At 33.5% G+C, this 19,949-nt stretch overlaps 1 protein-coding gene across 1 annotated transcript in view; it reads left to right on the plus strand.

Moving 5' to 3' along the window:
• LOC129220932 (tachykinin-like peptides receptor 99D) overlaps positions 1-4,567 on the plus strand; it is a 60,953-nt gene extending 56,386 nt beyond the window's left edge. Inside the window, exon 4 of the mRNA XM_054855367.1 lies at positions 4,454-4,567. Coding sequence (XP_054711342.1) covers positions 4,454-4,567 — 114 coding nt within the window. The remainder of the gene's footprint in view (positions 1-4,453) is intronic.
• The last annotated feature ends 15,382 nt before the right edge of the window (positions 4,568-19,949 follow it).

Here is a 19,949-nt window from a genome sequence, read left to right on the forward strand (position 1 = left end):
AAGTAACACCAATTCTTTTATTATTATTACTGCCATAACATTTTAGAAATTTGTCTATGTTTTTGCAAAATTATGAAGAAATAATCTTTGAACTTAATCTTGCTGAATCCATTTAAAAATTTCCATAATCCATTAATTTTCCGTTTAAAATACTTATGCCATGATGCTTAAAGTAGAATTCCGAAGCAATGAATGAGAAAAAAAGGAAGGAATAAGGAATCTGCAATCCAAATATGATGAGAAAGTATCAGAAATTTTGCTTTTGAACGAAGTATTGCGGGGAGTGAACGAATTTTGCGCAATTAAACTTACAGAAACGTAATACTTTAAAAATCGCCACGACCTGTCGGATTTTTTAAATATGTGATGAAAAAAGACACCGAAAGCTTGTTTTCTCTTTCAGTGTGTTTTCTTTCTTTAAATAAATTGAGAGACTAAAAACTGAAAACTTGCTTTGTGCAGAGATACCCTTTCCATTCACGCAATTCTGTTTAATTCATCTGCTAGTGGAGAAAAGCTGCTGGACATAAATGAAGTTACAATAATTGACTAAAAAATGCCAGACTTGCTCAAAAATGCTCATTGCTCTTCTTTCTTAACTATAAAATGTATTTTATCATATTATAAATATTTAGGCTTGTTTGTATTGAGTGAACCAATTAGCTTCTTTTGAAGCAGCTAACTTCGCTTTGAGAGTCTTCAGACTCTGTGCTGAATGCTAGAGGTAACAATGCTATTTCACTTACAAAATAACTGGAAGGTTTGGCTGGAGTAATTGTCGACATCATTAAAGTTGGATATGTTTCGTTAGTTGAGATTGTTATCAACCAAAAAAGGCCTGGTATGTCCATCCAATGTTAAAACTGCTATAAACTGTTCCATGTTGAAGTAGGGGAGATATTCTCAAGCTCGGGAAAAAAACTTAGGAGGAAAGAACTGTTGTAGGACACATTTGAGGTTTAAATCCTTGAGATTTTCTGCTTGAATTATATATGTTGCCCATATTTATCTTTACGAAAATAAATCTATGTCTCGAATTTCTGTTGTATATATATTTTGGGGCAAATACTCCAACAATCTTAATCAACAGCAGAACCGAAAAATTTCTTCTTGTATTAACTTCCGTACTGTCCTTTGGATTTTATATGACAATGGATCCCAACATCTTACTGATTACTAACGCTGGTAAAGCGCACGTAACTACTGTGAATTAAGAAAGGCAATATTCAAGTAGTTTAATACAGTTATCGATAGCTGAATTATATGAGCGACTGAAATATTAAAACGCTGATTTTTTTTTTTTTTTTTTGCTAGCATGCCTCGAAGACTACTTATGTTGAAATTATTCACTTTTTTTTAAATTTTCTGTTTAAGTTCAACATTTTGCCCCTGTTTATCTCCGAAGGAAATTTCGTAAGCAAACCTCTATATCTCGAATTTCAGTTACCTATTTTTTCGGATTAATGCTCCAACACAAAAAAAAAATTAACTGTAATAACGCAACAACAAAACAACTAAAATAAAGCAATCAAAAATACTTACTTATCTTATCAACTTTGCAAAACAGCAGTGAAACACAAAAATAAAAAAATGAAGCAAATAATCAAAAATAATAATAACTAAATAAAAACTATGAGAACAAACAGCTTCAAAATACAAGATATGATAAATCTTTGAACGTTCAATCAAATTGATCAAACAAATAAAAAATCTGTTGAAAAACAGTTTGCATTAATTTATATATTACTTATTTCTATACATTTTTACATATACCAAAAATTTCCCCTACAAATTTATAGGTCTAATGCTGAAGTAGAGCAAGTAATAAAGTACGATATATTTTTTCTCTCTTTCTTAGAACAAAGCATAAGATGAATACTGCGTAAAAAAGAGACCCGTAATATGTAACGTCAAGCATACCTTATTAAAATTCATACCAGACATAAGCTACTTCTTGAACCAGAAATGTCTTTCATCACTCGGGAAGAAATTTAAAATTGAAATAAGGATGATTGTTTCCTAAAAGCGAACAGAAGACTGTTTACTTGCTCAGCTCCAAAGTTACAATACCTAGGGTTCCCATTTCATATGGCTATATGTTTCTGCCGGACTAGTTTGGATACGTTATTAGTCAGATATGAAAAATTGTTCTCTGACAGGAGAAATCGAAATTAGCATGTGTGAGCAAAAGAAAGTCTGGTGCCTTTTTGGATTACACAGCTATAGGAGGGCTTGAGTGTGCTTATTTATTTATTTTTTTTAAATGCAATTTTTTGAAAAATTCTTTCTGACAAGGCAAAAAGACGTACTTACTTTTTGTATTGTTTTCTATTGTGAAGAGCTTTTAATGTTTTAAAGTTTAACTTCAGTGATATACTTAATATCTTGTTATTTTCTCTTACAGTCCTTAATAATCAACACAGTCAAATGATATACAAATTATAAATGAGCTGCAGCAATTTTTTAGATGTATATGTTACTATTAAAGTGCAAAATTTCTCTTTTTATGGAGTAACTAATATTCCAAGAAATAAGAAGAAAAATCAGTTAAATTATATAAAATGACTAAATTCTACAATTTAGTTGAGTATATTATAGATTATAGAATAACGATTAAATGATTGTTAAAGTATAAAATACTGCACTCAAGAGGTCCACGAACTAGTAGATTTGCACCGTTTATGCCTGCTTTGCAACAACGTGGTGTGTTTACGCTTCCTTTTGTTGCTTTTTGACGTAGTTTAGACGGTGTATATTAACAACAAATATGTTTGCAACCTGTTTTCAAGCAATGACTTCTGATGAAGTGATAGACCAATGTAATTCTTTAGTGATTTTAAAATTGTTTATTATTTTTATTAAAAAGATCTATCATTAGTTAAAGAATAAAAATGTATTATAGGACTTTTTTAAATCTATTTTATACTTTGCTTGACTTCTACAGTTATTTCAGGAAAACTTATTTATTTTATTCAATCACTCAAACATACACTTTAAGGGATATACAGGGTCTTCCATGTTGAATGGCACAAACATGCAAAAAAAAAAAAAACAGTGAACTTTGTAACTACATTATAATTACGTTCAATTTACAAAGAAACTATAGTTAGATAATAGTTAAGTTTCTATAGACGTTCTATATGTACCCTCAGGAGACACGACAAATATTAACGCGGTATTCTAAATCATGTAGAGTATAAATTCATAGAGGGAGTATAACATTGAGAGGATAGAGTATAACATTGTTCATCATTGGATCACTTCAGTTATCCACTGCTTAAGAGTGTTGCCACTTTTCCTCGTGGTCATATAGGTGTATATCCTTTAAAAGTTAGAGGCAAAACCATTATCTGTTTTTTTTTCTTTTGGGATTTTGGTAAAAGATAAAGGGGTTAGATTTGGAGATTTCGGTGGTCAACACAGAAATAGCATGTTGAATCATTAGTGCAGGAATATAAATGGAGGGAGTATGTCTAATCATTCACTTAGCAAAGCTGAGGCTTCGATTCCAAGTCACGTGACTCAACAACGACGAATGGTAGACACGTTTTGCATGAAACTAGCGAAAAAAAACCACTGGTTTCTTCCAATGCTTTGCCTTAAAATCTATCACATGACTTGGGGGTCTTTGGTTCACGTAAGAAAATCTTCACTCCCTCCATTTTATCTCTTCTCAATGGTTGGACCCAACACAAAGTTGCCATAGGGTAGACTACCGACCTGAAACTGCTTCGTCCACCGCTCGATGCTGTAGCTACACGGAAGTTGCCAAACTTCGTACCTTGCCAAACTTCGTACAAAAATATGTTTGAACGAGGATAAACGATAATGTTTTGGCGTGTTTCAAAAGTACTCTTACTCTAGATGGCGCCATTTTGATCAGAAGTGCCTCAAATAGCAATTTCGTAGAACAGATATTATTTACTGTTGCTGTAAAAAACTTAATTAGCTGCGAAATAATTTTACAGGTACGGTGGTGATTGGTGGGGTGTAGATAAAAAAATAAATAAATACATTATTTTGCTTCGGCTACATAAATGAATTTGCAGAATTTGTACTATGCTATTATTTTCCCCAATGAATATGGAACACCCTGTACTATACTGCCTTGGGCAGGTAAAGGGCAGTATCTGCAAATTTCTCTCTCTCTTTTTTCTTTTTTTTTTTGTCATCCATTGTAGGTTAGCCTGAATGTACAAATGAGCTTGTTTGGCTTCCGCTGGAAAAAAAAAAACGCGAAGAAAGTCTAATTCCGACATTTCCCTAGTGTTAGTATTGAATCGAAAATGCTTTTCTTAAGAGATCTCGAAAACTTATTTCCGAAGATACAGTCGTTTACCCGCCCATGGCAGTAGCATGCATGCACATTTTGCGTGTGTGTATTTATTTGTCAGAGTAAGCTTGCGTGCAGTAATTACATATTTATCAATTAATATTTTATTTTACTTTTCAGGAACGCTTCAATACCGAATTCAAAAATAAGTTCCGTTGCTGTCTGTCGCCATTTCGACAAGGACCCGAAGATGGGAAGGCCTTGGACACATCGTTATCTTCTAGGTATGGGTGACTAGCCGCTAGTTCCCGAAATCAGAGCTTCAATCGAGCTCAGTCTCGAAAGATCACAGCAAATAGTGACTTCTATTCCGAACGAATTGAAGATAGTTTATGAAAAGATGTATTCTAAATGCAACCGGTACATGCCTCATGATCATGCATGAATATTACCACGTTCAGAAACTCAACCTCAAACAGTTTTGAATGTGGCATTATTGTATGGTTTTAAAAAAATTGCACAATCCCTTCGATCTACAAACTCAATCACAATATTTGTGATAAGTGTGTTCAACCCTCATTGGCATGCACAAAATGTGAGTGCAAACTTTTTGAACTTACTAGTATCGGATTTATCAGGGAGCTCTTGAAACATTTTCGGAAGATTTTGGGAACATCGTGGTTATTGCGTATTTGCAAAGATAATGAACAACAATTTAAAGCATTGCTCAATACAACTGCTTCACAACTCATTGTCGATCTGTATAAAGGAGCATCTAAATGCTAATTGTAACTCTTTTCCAAGAATAATACATACCATTTACGAGCTAATCTTACTTGACAGTAATACAGCATTTTAAATGTTATATATGGTGCTCAAGTTGTAATTTTGTGATTGTGTTTATATAAATGTGAATTTGTTTCATTTTGTTATTGAGTGGTAATTTATGCTTTATGAGATCATGGAAAAAGATATTTTATTAAAGCTTGTGAAAGGCATGAAAATGTACAAACGTATACATGTGATCATGCATTAATGTTGTTTACAAATGTATTAAAATACACTCAGTAACGGCTTTGAAAATGTTCACAAAGATAAGGCTATATGTTATGGTCTTAATTTCAATTCAATAAAATGATAAATACATTGAAAACTTAAGTTAAATGACACAACATGTATAAAGTGCAGATAAAAGCATTTAAAAGAGAGTTATAAAAAACTCTTATAAATGCTTTTATTTGTACTTTATACACGTTGTGTCATTACACTTGCTCCACAGTTCAAAGTTTTCAACTGCTTTCTTACGTTTTTTTTTTTTTTGTTTGTTTTTTTTTACTGGCAAGAGTACTATAGTTTAAACTTATACTTCATTGATCAATCTTTTAAAGTTTTTTATTGACTGTTCTAACTTCAAATTTTTACTAAAAGATTGAATTTTATTTTCTATTCATATCATTGCCCGGTAATATTTTTTCTAAACCGTTTAGCACAAATCTATAATCGATTTGTTTTCACTGTCGGATTTATTTTTCGTCATGATTGATTTTGTTAAAAGAACTCTCCTAGAAAAGTAAAAGGGAAAAAATCATGAAAGGGTGGCTTTATCTATACTTAAAAACTAGTTGACGAAGTCAATAAAATTAATAGCCAAATATTCTGCCCTCCTAAACCTAATGGGCTTACCTAAACTTTTTTTGCAATTGCGTTTTTTCGTTGCTAAGGAATGTTTGAGAGGTAACCCATCTTTTTCATTCGCCTAAAGACCGTATCTCAATTATAAACTGTCAAAAATCACTAACACAATTTGACGTATCTCAAAAAAATAACTTTTTCCTAAGCTAAAAAGCAGTATCTCAATTTCCTTAGTGTTAAGTTCCTTAAAGTTTTACGCTAAAAAAGTGCGAAATTCAATTTTATTAATTGTCGATTTTTTGAAAATTACTCTCTTGAGATACGCCCATTAAGCTTAGAAGGGCAGTATTTCTAAAATATCGTTTAAGACCGATAAAATGTGTATCGATTGATCTATCTCTCAATCACTTAATAACATCTAATGAAATACTATCTGACAGTTATTTTAACTAATATTACTTCTTTCAAATTTTGCATTTTAAGTTGCTTAATATTTGTGTAAAATTGCATTTTGTCCTATATTTAAAATATATATATTGCACAGCTTTTTAAAAATCTTAAACTTAAAATATATGATGCGTTCAGAGAAAATGATTAAAGTATATTCAATTATAAATAGTTTGTTACTTATGTTCAAGCTTTTCTCCACATTTAACAAAACATTATTGTATTTCAACAAACACTTTATTTTACATCACTACGACTATGCGTTAAAATGCATCAGTGTGTCTTATGCATATCGCGATGTTTCGCTAGAAGAAAACATTGAAACTTATGTTGCAAAAATTAAAGAAATATACATTTCGGAAAAAAAAGAAGCGATATTCTAAACGTTTATTAGCTCGCGAAATTAAATAATGTCTATGCGACTCAAACTACGATTGATTCTTTTCTCTCTTTTCTACTTAGAAAATGAGAAAAAAATGCATAATCCCTATTCAATGAATATTTGAAAGATGCTATTTCCAAACCTAATAGAATGTGAATAAAGAACAGTATTTATCCTAAAATTGTAGACATTTTAAACCGTTAAATGATTTTTACGACAAAGTTTAGATTTCAAATATCAAAAAAATTCAAATAAATAGTGATATTTGTAGCTCATCAAATTTTGCTTCAAGTCAGTGATTTCCAAACTGTTTTCACCGGCTACGGCGGGTTGCGAAAGACAGGACGCAGCGAATATGTACACTAACTTTCAAAACAATAAGGGCTTTTGAGGTTTTTTACGAACATACGGGAAGGTCGGGTAGTATCGGACACCTAAGCCATTTCAGTCATAACACTTTTTGTTTTATTTGTAAATAATTAGTTTTTACACTAAATTATGCTGCACTAAGTTTCCTAACATAAATTGTAAACTTTGGTTAAAAAAAAACATGGAGTCGTATTTTTAAACAAATTTTTGTCAAACTCTATTTTTGGCCATTTTTAAACTTTGGAGGGTTGTATCGGATAAAACATTAGAATGTTCAAATAAAAACAAATAGTTCAGAAATAACATTTTAATGTGCAAAAAAAAAAAAAAAAAATGAAACGAACAAATTAGTTGGTTATTTAGAATAGCATACAAGTCAAAAAATGAAAAGCTTTGATCCTATCACCCGAAGTACTTTTTGGGACTAAATACCTTTCACTAGCTTCTCTAATTTTCATTTTATTAAGTCCAACTTTTACAACGGCTTCTTTCATATTTGTTTCTCATCTTATTTATGTCGTGTTTTTCCATTTCAACCTATTGGACAAAGAAAAACACCGTCAGTATTTTGTTTTAGTGCCAGTAACTTTGTCCGATACAACCCCAAATTGGTTTGTCCGACTGTAAAGCTACAGTTGTTTAACCACCACTAGGTTATTACTTAAGCTAGACACTTTTACAGCTCATAATACTTAGATTAATATACTATCAGTCTAAAGGTATAACCATGAAACAATATAACTAACTCTATGTGTAAATATATGCCCCAGAAGTTAAGTTCGTGCACTGCAATTCTCTCAACAAACAAACAACTAGCTTTAGACACCAGAACGAACGGTTGATTTGAACCAATATGGCGTCTGTGGCTTTCTTCCCCAATACGACACTATGTTGACCCAGTACGTGCTGCCCCTGGCGGCAGAATTAAGAAGCAGCCCTTGTCCGATACTACCCCGCTGTCCGGTACTAAACGATCTTCCCTTATATTCATGAATAATGAATTCCCCAATTTCTTGGAAAGGGCAATAATTCAATATTATGTTTTTATTTCCAAAATGCTATTTTTTTTCCATTTATAATGTTACAGTAAATTATATAAATAAGAAATTAAATGTATAACTTGTAAAAAAGTTGTGATTTTGTATTTAAATATTTATATTTTGTGCATTTAACATATTTTTCCTTTGGAAGATTTTGTAAATTGGGAAAAAAAAATAGGTCGATTTTTGGTTTATTTTTCTACTTTTTGGAAATTAAAAAAAATTCTCTATTGAAGTAAATTTTTTTTAGAGATATTAATGTTAGCAAGAGTTAAAAATTTAAAAAAATCTATTTTTTTTTTTTTTGCAATTTTGGTTTATTTTGCTGCTATTTGGAAATTTAAAGAATTTACTTTATTGAAGTAAAACTGTTATGAGATATTAATGTTACCAAGAGTTAACATTTACCCCCTCAAAAAAATTTCAAATTCCGTATATTTTCTATTTTGTAAATTTGTTTCAAAAATATCGATTTTTTTTTGCATTTTTGGAAGTTTTTTGGAACGATTTTAGAACCTACAAATATTATCCTAAGAGGCTAAAATTTTAGAAGTGATCTATTGATGGTAAAAGACAACTTTTGAGAACCCAGGCGTTTCGAAATCCGAAAAAAAATTTTTTTTTTCATTCCAACCTACTTCGTACGGTTCAAATTTATGTGGCGACTATGAAGAACTCACGACCTGTGCATGCTGAATAGCTAAAATGTTTCCTTTTTTGTGTTTATGGGCTTACTGCTGTGCTTGTCGTGACTTCTGCGATTTTCTATTTGTACTTTTAAGCTGTCTTTTTTAAACCTTTTTGCAATCTTTCGATCTCTTCACTTACTTCCTGATTTCTTCATCCAACAACTGTAGAACATCCATTTTTTTTTTTGCTTCAAATTTCCTCACCAATTTGCATTTTGAAATTGACACCTGGTGGGTTCTTGGAGCGAAAGAACTTTGTAATCTTCATCGCTGCATCAACAAGCTTAAAATTTCAGTTGGATCATCGATTGAGAAGCTTGCTTTAATTGAAATCAATGTCCCATACCTCGTTTAAAATTTTCTATTTCCTCTGGGTATTTTATTGCGGCTGCTCAGTGTGTGCATGAGACGTCGATTTTCATGTTTTCGAAGAGCCAATATTTCTATCAAAACATCGGTGTTTTTTTTAAAATTGATGTATTCCGTTAGAATTATTTTTTCACATCGTTGCTTACGATGCGTTTCCAATATCGATATAAGTACGCATGAAGAGAAAAATAGTAAATAAGATTGCCCTTACCGTACTTATGAAAATAAAATTACGGTGGATGTCACAATTTTGGTCAGTGATTTTGATCTTCATGTTTTTAAAAGAATTTTACAGTATTTCTATACAGAAATACAATTCTTTCATGAAAAGTTATCGAACTTGGTTTTCCCTTTCTACTGAAATTTAAAAAAAAAAATAAACGAAATACGTTATTAGTTTTCTCTATTAAAAATATGGAATGAAACCTTAAAAGGCAAAGATCGCTACAGCTTTGACTGTCAGTTGGCATGTATATTTCGAACCCTATTTTATTAATATCTTCTATCATTTAGTTTGAAAATAAAAAGAGTTTTGTAAAAAGTGAATTAATATCGCATTATTTCTGTTTAATTGTCTATGGTGTTCAACTGGAAAATAAAAGATGTTTTCGAAGCACTCTTGTCATTAATATTGACTCTTAAATATGTAGTACATTCAATACATGAATCTAAGGAACTTAAGGGCGGGTGGCCCAAAGCGGGTAGGTTTTCGAAGAAAGCTCGAAATTTGTAGTTTTTGGATTTTTATCGTAACAATTTCAGTTTTAATTCCTAGCAGTGTGACTTTCAAAATAAAAAGTGATTTTTGTATTATTTCAAACCTAATATTTATTTACTATCAAACTGTACAAACATTTGAAAAACCCGCTTTGCCCTACCAGGGAGCTCAAAGCGGGTAAGCTTAAGTAATTGCGATTTAGTACATTTGCCAAATAAATATATGAAGTTCTAAATGATTAAAATAGTTGACTAGCTACCTGCCATTATATAACAAAATATAAAATAGTTGTACTTATCCAATTTAAAGTCAGCACATTTGTTTATAAAACATAAAGAAATAACTGATTAAAATAATAGACTAACTAATTGCCATCTTAAAAAATAACTTTTTAAAGTTATATTTATCCTATTTAAATAGAAAATCTAAGTCAGCACACGAGTCAAGAAATTATGAATAAATATATGATTTAATCCTATACCCGCTTTGCCCGAAATCATGTTTTTTATTTCAATAATTTTAACCTTAAATTTAAAAAAGAAAGAAATGAAATGACTATCGTAGTCTGTACGTAGTTGGTGTAGAAATAACAAAATATTATTGACCATCAAAAAAAAAAAAAAAAAGGCTGTTCTTTGACCAATCACAAGTTACAAAACTTCATTTTTTTAGAAATGCAACATTTTTTTTTAAAATTTTAACCTGGTTGCACCACGTCGCTTCACTGCTGTATTTGTTGGGAATGATTGACACACTGGGGCGTTCATGTAAACATGACATACATATTTATCACCACTTACACATCATGGGGGGGTTCATACGACCCCCACCCGCTATGGGCGACCTACCCGCTTTGGCACAACCCCCCCCCCCTCTTCTTTTAACTCTACTTGAATTGTGTAACACAATTTATAGATATGTATTCTATGTTGCATACATTACTTAGTTTATATTATGAACTAGCAAAAATACCCGGCGTTGCCTGGGTCAATAATAATTATTAGAAAAAATCGTTACTTGCTTTTGTTTTCTGTTTTAAGTGAAAGAATTTAAAACACATCTTTTTGACGTGATTAAAAATCGAGTTTCTTCCTTACCCATAAAACTAAAATAGCAATAAGTATAAAGAACAAAGTAGTATTGATTTAGAAACGAAAGCACTTTATTTAAGCATATACAAATTTAAAAAACATGAAATTAATCTTCTCATGTTTAAAAAGATTAATCTGTGGATACTTTTTTTTTAACATGGAGTCTAAAACCTTCTCTGTATGGCTAATGAAGTACGAAGTGATTAAAAAAAAGTAGCTGCGATCGTAATCCCCTTATATTTGCTTTAGTTATTTCGGGAAATTTCAATCATTGTGGCTCTTGGTGCGGTTTTACCGAATTTGCGAAAGTCGTTTCGGGGTACCTTCGATGATGCTCCCCCATTCTTTCCTTACTTTGTAAAACGATATGATATTAATTTTCGTTACAGAGATGTCGTCGCCAGATGCTGAGATATTTTTGGTCACCATAAAATGGCGCTAAACAGTTTCATCCGAAATGTTACCAAAATAAGTAATGAAATTTGGTGATTGTTTGAAATTGTGCAAAAAGGAAAATTAATGGAAGTTTTTGTGCTGTTTATGGATTTGCCTAATTTAGTTGCTGGATTATTTAACACAGTAAAAAAAGTCTTTTGAAAATTCTTTGATTGGCGATATTTTGTTTACATGGTGAAAGCTGAGAAACATTATGACGTAGTCTTCGGTTTCAAAAACAGCGAGTTGAAAAAACTGCCAAATGCATCAGCTACGGAAATCTGTCTGCAAAAATTTTGGCGATCTGCTGGTTGTTTGGATAATGAGTAAGTGTTCAATCAGCATAAATAATAATAAAAACCATTAATTACATTAAAGTTCCGTTTAAATGGAAAATCATCAGCCAAATGATGTATTATTTGCCAATCTTGTGCAAAAATCTTACTTCAAGATTTGACTTGAGAAAAGCCTTGAACAATCACGAAAAGCAAAGAAATTCAACAATACAACAATTGTCGCTATCGACAGGGAGTTGAGATGAGACACTAAATACTGTATTGAGTTGAGGAAAGCCTTCGAACATGGATCTAAAAAGCTCATAACTCCTTTTTTATTCTACTTAGAAATTTCGAACAGGTGCCATCTTCAGCAGAAAAATCAGAGCTTTCGATGGACATATAATGTAAATATGTGCAAGTATTTTTTCATCCCAGTATTAGAGAATTTATACAAAAATTGTGTTTTATTGCCCCCCTAAGGGGGTTTTGCCCCCCATAACGGGACGAAAACTACCCTATGTGTTATTCTGATGCATAAGCTATATTATTGTAAAGTTTCATCAAAATCCGTTCAGTAGTTTTTGCGTGAAAGAGTAACAAACATCCATCCATACATCCATACAGACAACTTTCGCATATATAATATTAGTAAGATTGAAAGTAGCAGCGGCAAAACTACGGTCGCTAGATCCTGCAACGCGAGGATTATTACGAATTCTCAATTATCACAGCTCAAGTTATCGATTATCGAATTTCAAGTTCTCAATTTTCAATTCACGAGTTCTCTATTATTACAGCTCAAGTTCTCGACTATCACATACCGAGATCCTGGTTCAAAATCATCGAGAAGTCAATCGATCAACAACTCGATTTTAAAACATCTCGATTATCCATCGCTCAATTTCCAAAGATTTCGATTGGTCAGTCACTAGAGTACTCGATTTCAAAAGATATCGATTATCAATCGCTCAATTTCAAAAGATCTCTATTGTCAATCACTCGATTATCAGAAATACTCGATTCCTGAGATCTCGATTAGCAAACGTTTTCGATTATGCCCATCACTAGTTTCGACAGACTCCAAGAGCAATATCACTATATAATGAATCGAAATCCCAGTGAGCCGCGATTCATTCTCTATCAAGGTCAAACGCAAACTGATAAGCATATCTCCTTCATACAAGTAATATTGCAATAAAATCTTCCCAGCGTAAGCAATTACAATTTATGTGTTAGAAACTCGCTACTCAATTTATTTAATTAAACGCATTGTAGGCGGCAATACCGCCACCGGTTTACATGTATGCATTGAAAATTTAGCCATTTGCGTGATACAACATCTTCTTGTCGTGTAAATTTCAATTGTGTAGCAGGTCGCTTTTCGGTGCAGGAATTCTAATTGCCAATACTGTACTTACATGGTGTCAAAGTTAAATACTTTAGGACTCTTAAGAATCATCCTGATAGCTCGCAATCATATAGAAATTGGGGAGCGGAAGCGCCTTCCTGAACTGAGAAATTTAAGGTATGAAAGTACACTGGTGCGCAAAAATTAAGGACGAGACGGTTTTTTCAATATAACTTTGAACACATGCTTTCCAAATCAACACATTTAATACTGTAAGATCCTCAATACGTAAGGACATGTGTAATGTAAGCAACACTTACTAAAAAAGAAATCAGAGGGATAAAAAGAAGATTTATTGAAAAAGTAGCATGGAGCGCAATGCTACTGAAGGCCGAAACATCCCTGTGATGGGTGTCCAGCAAGAAATATCCGGTCTTTAGTAGGGGATATGATCTCCCTCGACTGCTAGGCAGGTTTCACAGCTTCTGCCCATGCTGAGAATGAGGGTGTCAATGAGTTGCTGAGGCATTGCTGCCCATTCGTCTTGCAGCGCCAATCGAAGCTCCTGAATCGTTACTGGTAGTAAGGTACGAGCTGCCAAGCGTCTGCCTAGAAAATCCCATACGCGCTCAATGGGATTGAGATCCGGAGATCGTGCCGGCCAATCCATACGTTCAATATCCTCACTCTGTAAGAGCTGCTCGGCAGCTACTGTGCGATGACATGGTGCATTGTTGTCCATGAAAAGGAACTGCGGACCCATAGCGTCACTAAAAAGACGCACATATGGAAGAAGAATCTCGTTACAATAACGGGTCCCGTTGACTGAACCTGCGTCGAAGATGTGAAGGTCTGTACGACTACCAAGCATGATGCCTCCCTAAACGAGAACACCGCAACCTCCATACCTGTCCCTTTCAATGATGTTCGAGGGATGATTGCGGCTTCCCCGCTCTCTCCAGATAAGTATGCGATGAGAATCGCTACTCAGACTGAATCTGCTCTCATCTGTAAAGAGTACTCGTCCCCAATCATTGTCTCTCCAATTCCAGTGTTCCCGGCACCACAGAGAACGCCTTCTCCAATGGGCAGGCATTAGAGGTACACACCGTATAGGGCGTCGTGCAAACAGACCACCATCGTGCAGTCTTCTGACCACGGTAAAATGCGATATCGGTCCTTCAGTCGCCTGTGTCGTGTGTCTAGCGATTTCTCCCGCTATCTGCTGCCTGTTTCTTCTGGCCTGTAAGACAATATACCGGTCATCTGCGGGTGTGATTCCTCGTGGACGACCACTACTGAACCCCCGGATAGCTGTTCCTGTAGTTTGAAATTGTCTCCAAAGTCGTGAAACGATGCTGTGAGCAATTTCGAACTCTGCAGCCACACTTGTCACACTGCGGCCTTCCTCCAACTTCTCAACGATTCGACCTCGGGTAAAAGCATCCAGATGTCGTCTAACAGATTGATTATTCGCCATTTCTCGCTGAAGCAGCAACTCAGTGTGATTTTAACTGCTATACGGCGTGCAATCTCTTTGCCGGAAATACTGATCTTACACCGACAACATGCTTTATACTACTCAGACACTCCCCCATTACGTTTGCCAGCATATCTGCGCATGTGCTACCGTACATCACCTTACTTAATCTCCTGATTGGTCTTTCTGTCCGCTCTGTCTCTTCGTTCAGCTGATATGCTAATTTTTCGACTTCGTCCTTAATTTTTGCACACCAGTGTGGTACTACAGACCGTTTGGAGTTAACTACGCCGATGTAGCCGATTGAAAATTCTTCGAACACTTACATGGATTCATGTATCCTTTGCTTTCTTGCGTGCATTATTTAAAATATTTTTCACTGACAATCTCGTTTTTATGGTGCTTATGTCTGAATCATCGCTTCAGGAAAGTATTTTCCACCCCGCATTACTTTAAGATTTCAAGTCGTCAGGATGAACTCTCTACCACTCTTAGGAGTTCTGAAACGTTTAACTGCGACACCCTATTTGTATATACCGGGTGATCCAAAACACTAGACGAAATTTGAAATTGAGTAATTCGAAAACGAATAAAGATAAAAAGCGCTAAACGGATGGAAAATAAGCCGGATTTTGTGTGGCAGCGAAACAAAAATAGTTCTATTATCAACCACCGGATGAACTGTCGGATTTCTGTTGTAGAATCATGCAAAGCAACAAATGATATAAAAATGATAAACGGCACCAAGCAATGGTGGTCTGAGTTTATATGCATCGAAATGCTGTTCATAGTTGAGATAGCCCGCTTAGTGAAACTGTACTCTAAGAATTATGGGAAAAAAGCTATATTGTTAACACAATTAGAGCACTCTCAAAAAGGTTCACGAAATAGTTTTCATTCATTGAGCTTCATTTCATCCGTTCTCAAAAGTGTAACTGGTGAAACATTCTTGTCAAAGAAACTGATAATTCACGTCAAGGTGGTCACGTAACATTTCCTTTGTTACTTTCGAAACAATTTTCAAAACATCAAGTCTCGACTTTATCGATTGGACAGACAAAAAGAAAAAGCGAACCTTACACCAAAAAAAGTTCATGCAGCTTTTCGACCGTTTTGAAATCGCTCAGCTCAAGTTGAATTATTTTATCTTCTTTTAAAGGATCGACATGTCCAAATATATCACTTTTTTTTTAAACATTTTCTGAACCATTTTTCCGTTCTCCTAAACGTAATGTTTCAAACTGAGTATAATTCTTGCAAAAAAATTACGAATTAATTTTACTCAAAGAGTAATTTTTTAGGACGGAAAAATCGTCTCTTTTGCGTCTACTGTTTAAAGTTAGTACTATTAAATGTTGCTGATCGTAAAGCTAGTAGATCTCAACTCTTAAAGCATAACGCCAAAACTGTAATAAAAATGTTTTCTGTATTATATTTATATAATTTCAAATACCACAGGCAAAAATAACTAAAACCCAGCCAAGCCAAAACGCGAAAAAGTCAAAAAAAAAAAAAAAAAAAAAATGTAAAAAATAAAATTACATTTCTCAAAACATTTTTTTAAAAAATGTGCACATTTATTATTACTTAGCATCTTGGTATTAGCACAAAATGTTTTGCGAGTCTTTTAGGATAAATTTGAATTTGTATTATGGAAAAAATATATAGAATAACACCAAAAACTTATGCGTCATTCCCCAGTGTACAATATATCTCAAAATATGTATAAAATACCGAAATGGTCCTCGGCAATTAATTTATAAGATCGCAAACGTCAATGCTCCAGTTTTGAGAATTGGCAAAATTTTTACAAATACTTTTAATTTACACCGTTCTACCCCTTTTCGTTCAATATCTATAATAAGGATGCCCCCAAATAAATATTTATGATTGTCAATTTTAATTTGAAATATTACATTGAAGAACACTTGTTAAATGTTATACTATAGATTCTTCTTACTAATAAAAAACATTGTGTCTCGAACACTTTTATAATTTTGAGGGAACAACCCCTGAAGAGCAGGAGGAAATTAATGTGAAAACATAAAAGTTTGCAAACCATGTTGGTTTTAATGCCTGTGAACTGCTGGTACATTATTTACCGTTGCGTTTGCCTTTGTTTTGAAGAAAATAATACAAACACTTATGCAGTGTGAAGTATAGTGATCAGCGATTTTGTCATATGAAATTCAATAGTCCAGTAAAATTTGCGATTGTCTGTCCTGGTTGTTAGTGAAGCTAAATTGACTGCACCGAAAGGACGATTCAGAAACGTTCCTGGAAAAATAATTTTGCAGCTAATGTGCCCAAATTCTGCCAGTAACAAATCTTCCAGAAACCTGGAACGTTCACCGCTAAAAAGTAGTAACCTTAATAAAATTATCCTTAATCTTTCTGAAAAATTTGGAAGTCTCGCCGGTTAAAGTCTGGCTGGAACTTTCAAGAGAAATTCGGTTTGTTTAATTTAATTTATTAGAACCTACCTGAGATACTAAGAAAGCTAAGGCAGAACTGCAAGTAAGAATCAATCATCTCACTTGCCTGCAGTTCTTTGATTTGCAAAGCTGCAGCTATCCAGATACTTTTTTGCTCTCGTTCAATGCTTAGGCATCCTGGATGGACCGTAGTCGACAAGAATCCGATATACTTACTAAACATGCTCAGTAAATCTATAAAAGGGTAGCTAGAAATGTTTTTAACAGCAATGAAAAGTCAGCATTCCAGCAACTTGAAGCAATTCAGAAAGCTTTTTTGCAAAGAGTCTTGATTTTACGGGGAAACAGTTGAAAACCCGTGAGATCCCGAAACGCCCCATGAAAATAATCAATGACGGTACATATTTTTTAACAGTGTGACATGTGTGCTAATTGCGATGATCATATGTTAAAAATGAACGCAGCGGAGAATGAACTGTGTGTGTCGAATATCGATATAGCACGTTGGGTGCCGACAATGTACATGCATGCTGAATGGTCATATGACAAACTTAATCCTCATATAAAGAATAACCGATGATCGAGTAACCTGCGTGCTTTAACAATGAAACTCGCGCCACGGCATGATAATTTGATAATATGTTTTGGTAATGTTCAACATGCAGGGAAACGCTTTATTGTGACAAGGCTGAACTCGATCTGGTAACTTAACTGTTTTACTGGTAAGACTGTGTCATTTCAGGGAATTGACGACACGAAAAAAAAGTCAACAATGAACGCTATCTACTGGAGTTTAGGGTTAAACCACTGGAGTTAGGGTTAAAATTGCAACTGTCAAAATATCACCAGACAGGCAATCGCTTCGTTCAAATGTAGAAGCACTTTTCACCCGTCATACCTTGACGGGTGACTTTCTAGTAAATTTTAGAAAGTGGTAAATATTAATGCTATTGAGTTTTTGATAACTTTTATTAAGCTTCAACGCATTTTGAAAGTGAATAAAGTTGACCACGTTAAATGTGATGTTTTATGTTGTTTCTGCATAAGAATTCAGTAAAGTTTTAACGTGAAAAGAGAGAGAGAGAAAATTTGTTGCTCACAAATTATAGTCTTCGCACTCAAGAATTGCAACCAGGTTTTGAAACATTGTTTTTTTCATAAATTATTTTTAAATGTTCGTTTTTTCCTTCTCGAGTTCCGATAGTTTACTATTAACTACATCAAAACTCTAAAAAATATAATATGCATAAATTTTAGACTGTCCTCTAGACTTTATTCACTGTTTATATCATACAGAAATAAACATTAATAGGGTACGTCAGGGTATCATGAACCACCTAAGCAGAAAAATATTTTTAAAAAAATGCTAATCAGCAAAAGATGATAATTTCTGCCTCTCTTCATGTAGGTTCATCTGCTAAGTAAAATCTATTAGAAAAAAAACTAAATTATTTTTTTTTCAAAAAAAAAAAAAAAACGACTTTGTAGTTGAATCGATTATTTCAGAAAGGGCGTAAGTCCTACGAGAATCCGTTGGACTTACGCGCCCTTTCTGAAATATTTTATTCAGTTTTCAGACATATTTCCTTGATAGTCAGGCAATCTCGCCCCACTTCATCTGATTAAAACTGAAGTAACTTCAAAGAACGTGTGAAAGTAAGCAAACGTATTTAAAATTAACTAAAATAATGCAAATCATTATACGAGCAATGGAATGAAAATTAAAGTCAATTTTATTCAAGCAAAATGAAAATGTAAAAGGTTTTCAACTGCGTTAAAAAGTGTCACTCTTACCTTTCACATTGCTAAAAAGCTGTAGTTACATCTAAAAATTCTCTGAAGATGTTTCTAGTGAATGCGTAAAACTTCTTATACACAAGTGCTCTTTAAAAAGTCGGTACAGGCCCACTATGTTGCAGAAATCGTTGAATTCAGTTACAGGGACGTTTTACGCGGCGGGGCATGTTACCCCGCAATTACTCTATGTGTGGTATAGCTTTCTTCAATATTTAAAAATTATTAAGCAATCACGAATTGCTAATTGTTCTCACTCGATTTTATTTTAACCACCATTGGTGGATTGACGTCCTCTGTAGCAATTACGAGCACTCAAACCATAGCATGGACGAGTAACTTACCATAACATGGACGAGCAAATTACCGTAACATTGACGAGAAAAATAACATAGCATATTGAAGAGAAATTCATCATTCATTATTTTTCATTTTGTTAAGCTGAACGTCGCACGCATACTCACACACACACACACACACACGCCTACATACACACACAAACACATACATACAAACACAGGCACACACACACATACCCATACACGCACGAATGCACACTCGTGCTTGCGAGGAACATAATTTGAATTCAAGTTGTTAAAATTCAAATTATTATTATTTTTTGTTCGTTTAATTCACTCTGTAAAAAGAAATTGAGTCTGAAATATTTCACAATCTAAAACTCAACTGTTCTCGTTCACAATGCAAGGTTTTAGATCGAAAAGTTCAAATAAGGTAAAATGACGTTTTAAAGAGTATTTGTTAAAAGTCTTATCTTTGGATTTAGCTTCAAAGCCTTTTATATGTTTATTAATGTTTTATCTCTTCTGCGTGCTCTTCTAACAAATCTTAAAACTCAAACTCAATCTTCTTTCAAAAAAAGCCATTAGTAACAATTTGAAAAACCAGGAAAGGTTTGCTTTAATTTTGTTTGCTTCGAAAAGATCTTTGAAAGGAAGAGACTTTATTAATGTAAATTAATGCGTAAGGGGAAACATTTAATTCAGTATCGATTTTACCCAAGTAGTGCTGCTTAATTGATTGCTAAAGGCAGTAGGGCGTTGGTGAAAGACATTAATGAAAAGATGAATACGTTATAAGATAACTTACGGTAACAGGAAAAATTACCACTGTTTAAATAAGAGTGGTCACCATTCATAAAGCAATTAGTT

Source organism: Uloborus diversus, chromosome 4, assembly GCF_026930045.1.
Source record: "Uloborus diversus isolate 005 chromosome 4, Udiv.v.3.1, whole genome shotgun sequence".
Lineage (NCBI taxonomy): Eukaryota > Metazoa > Arthropoda > Arachnida > Araneae > Uloboridae > Uloborus > Uloborus diversus.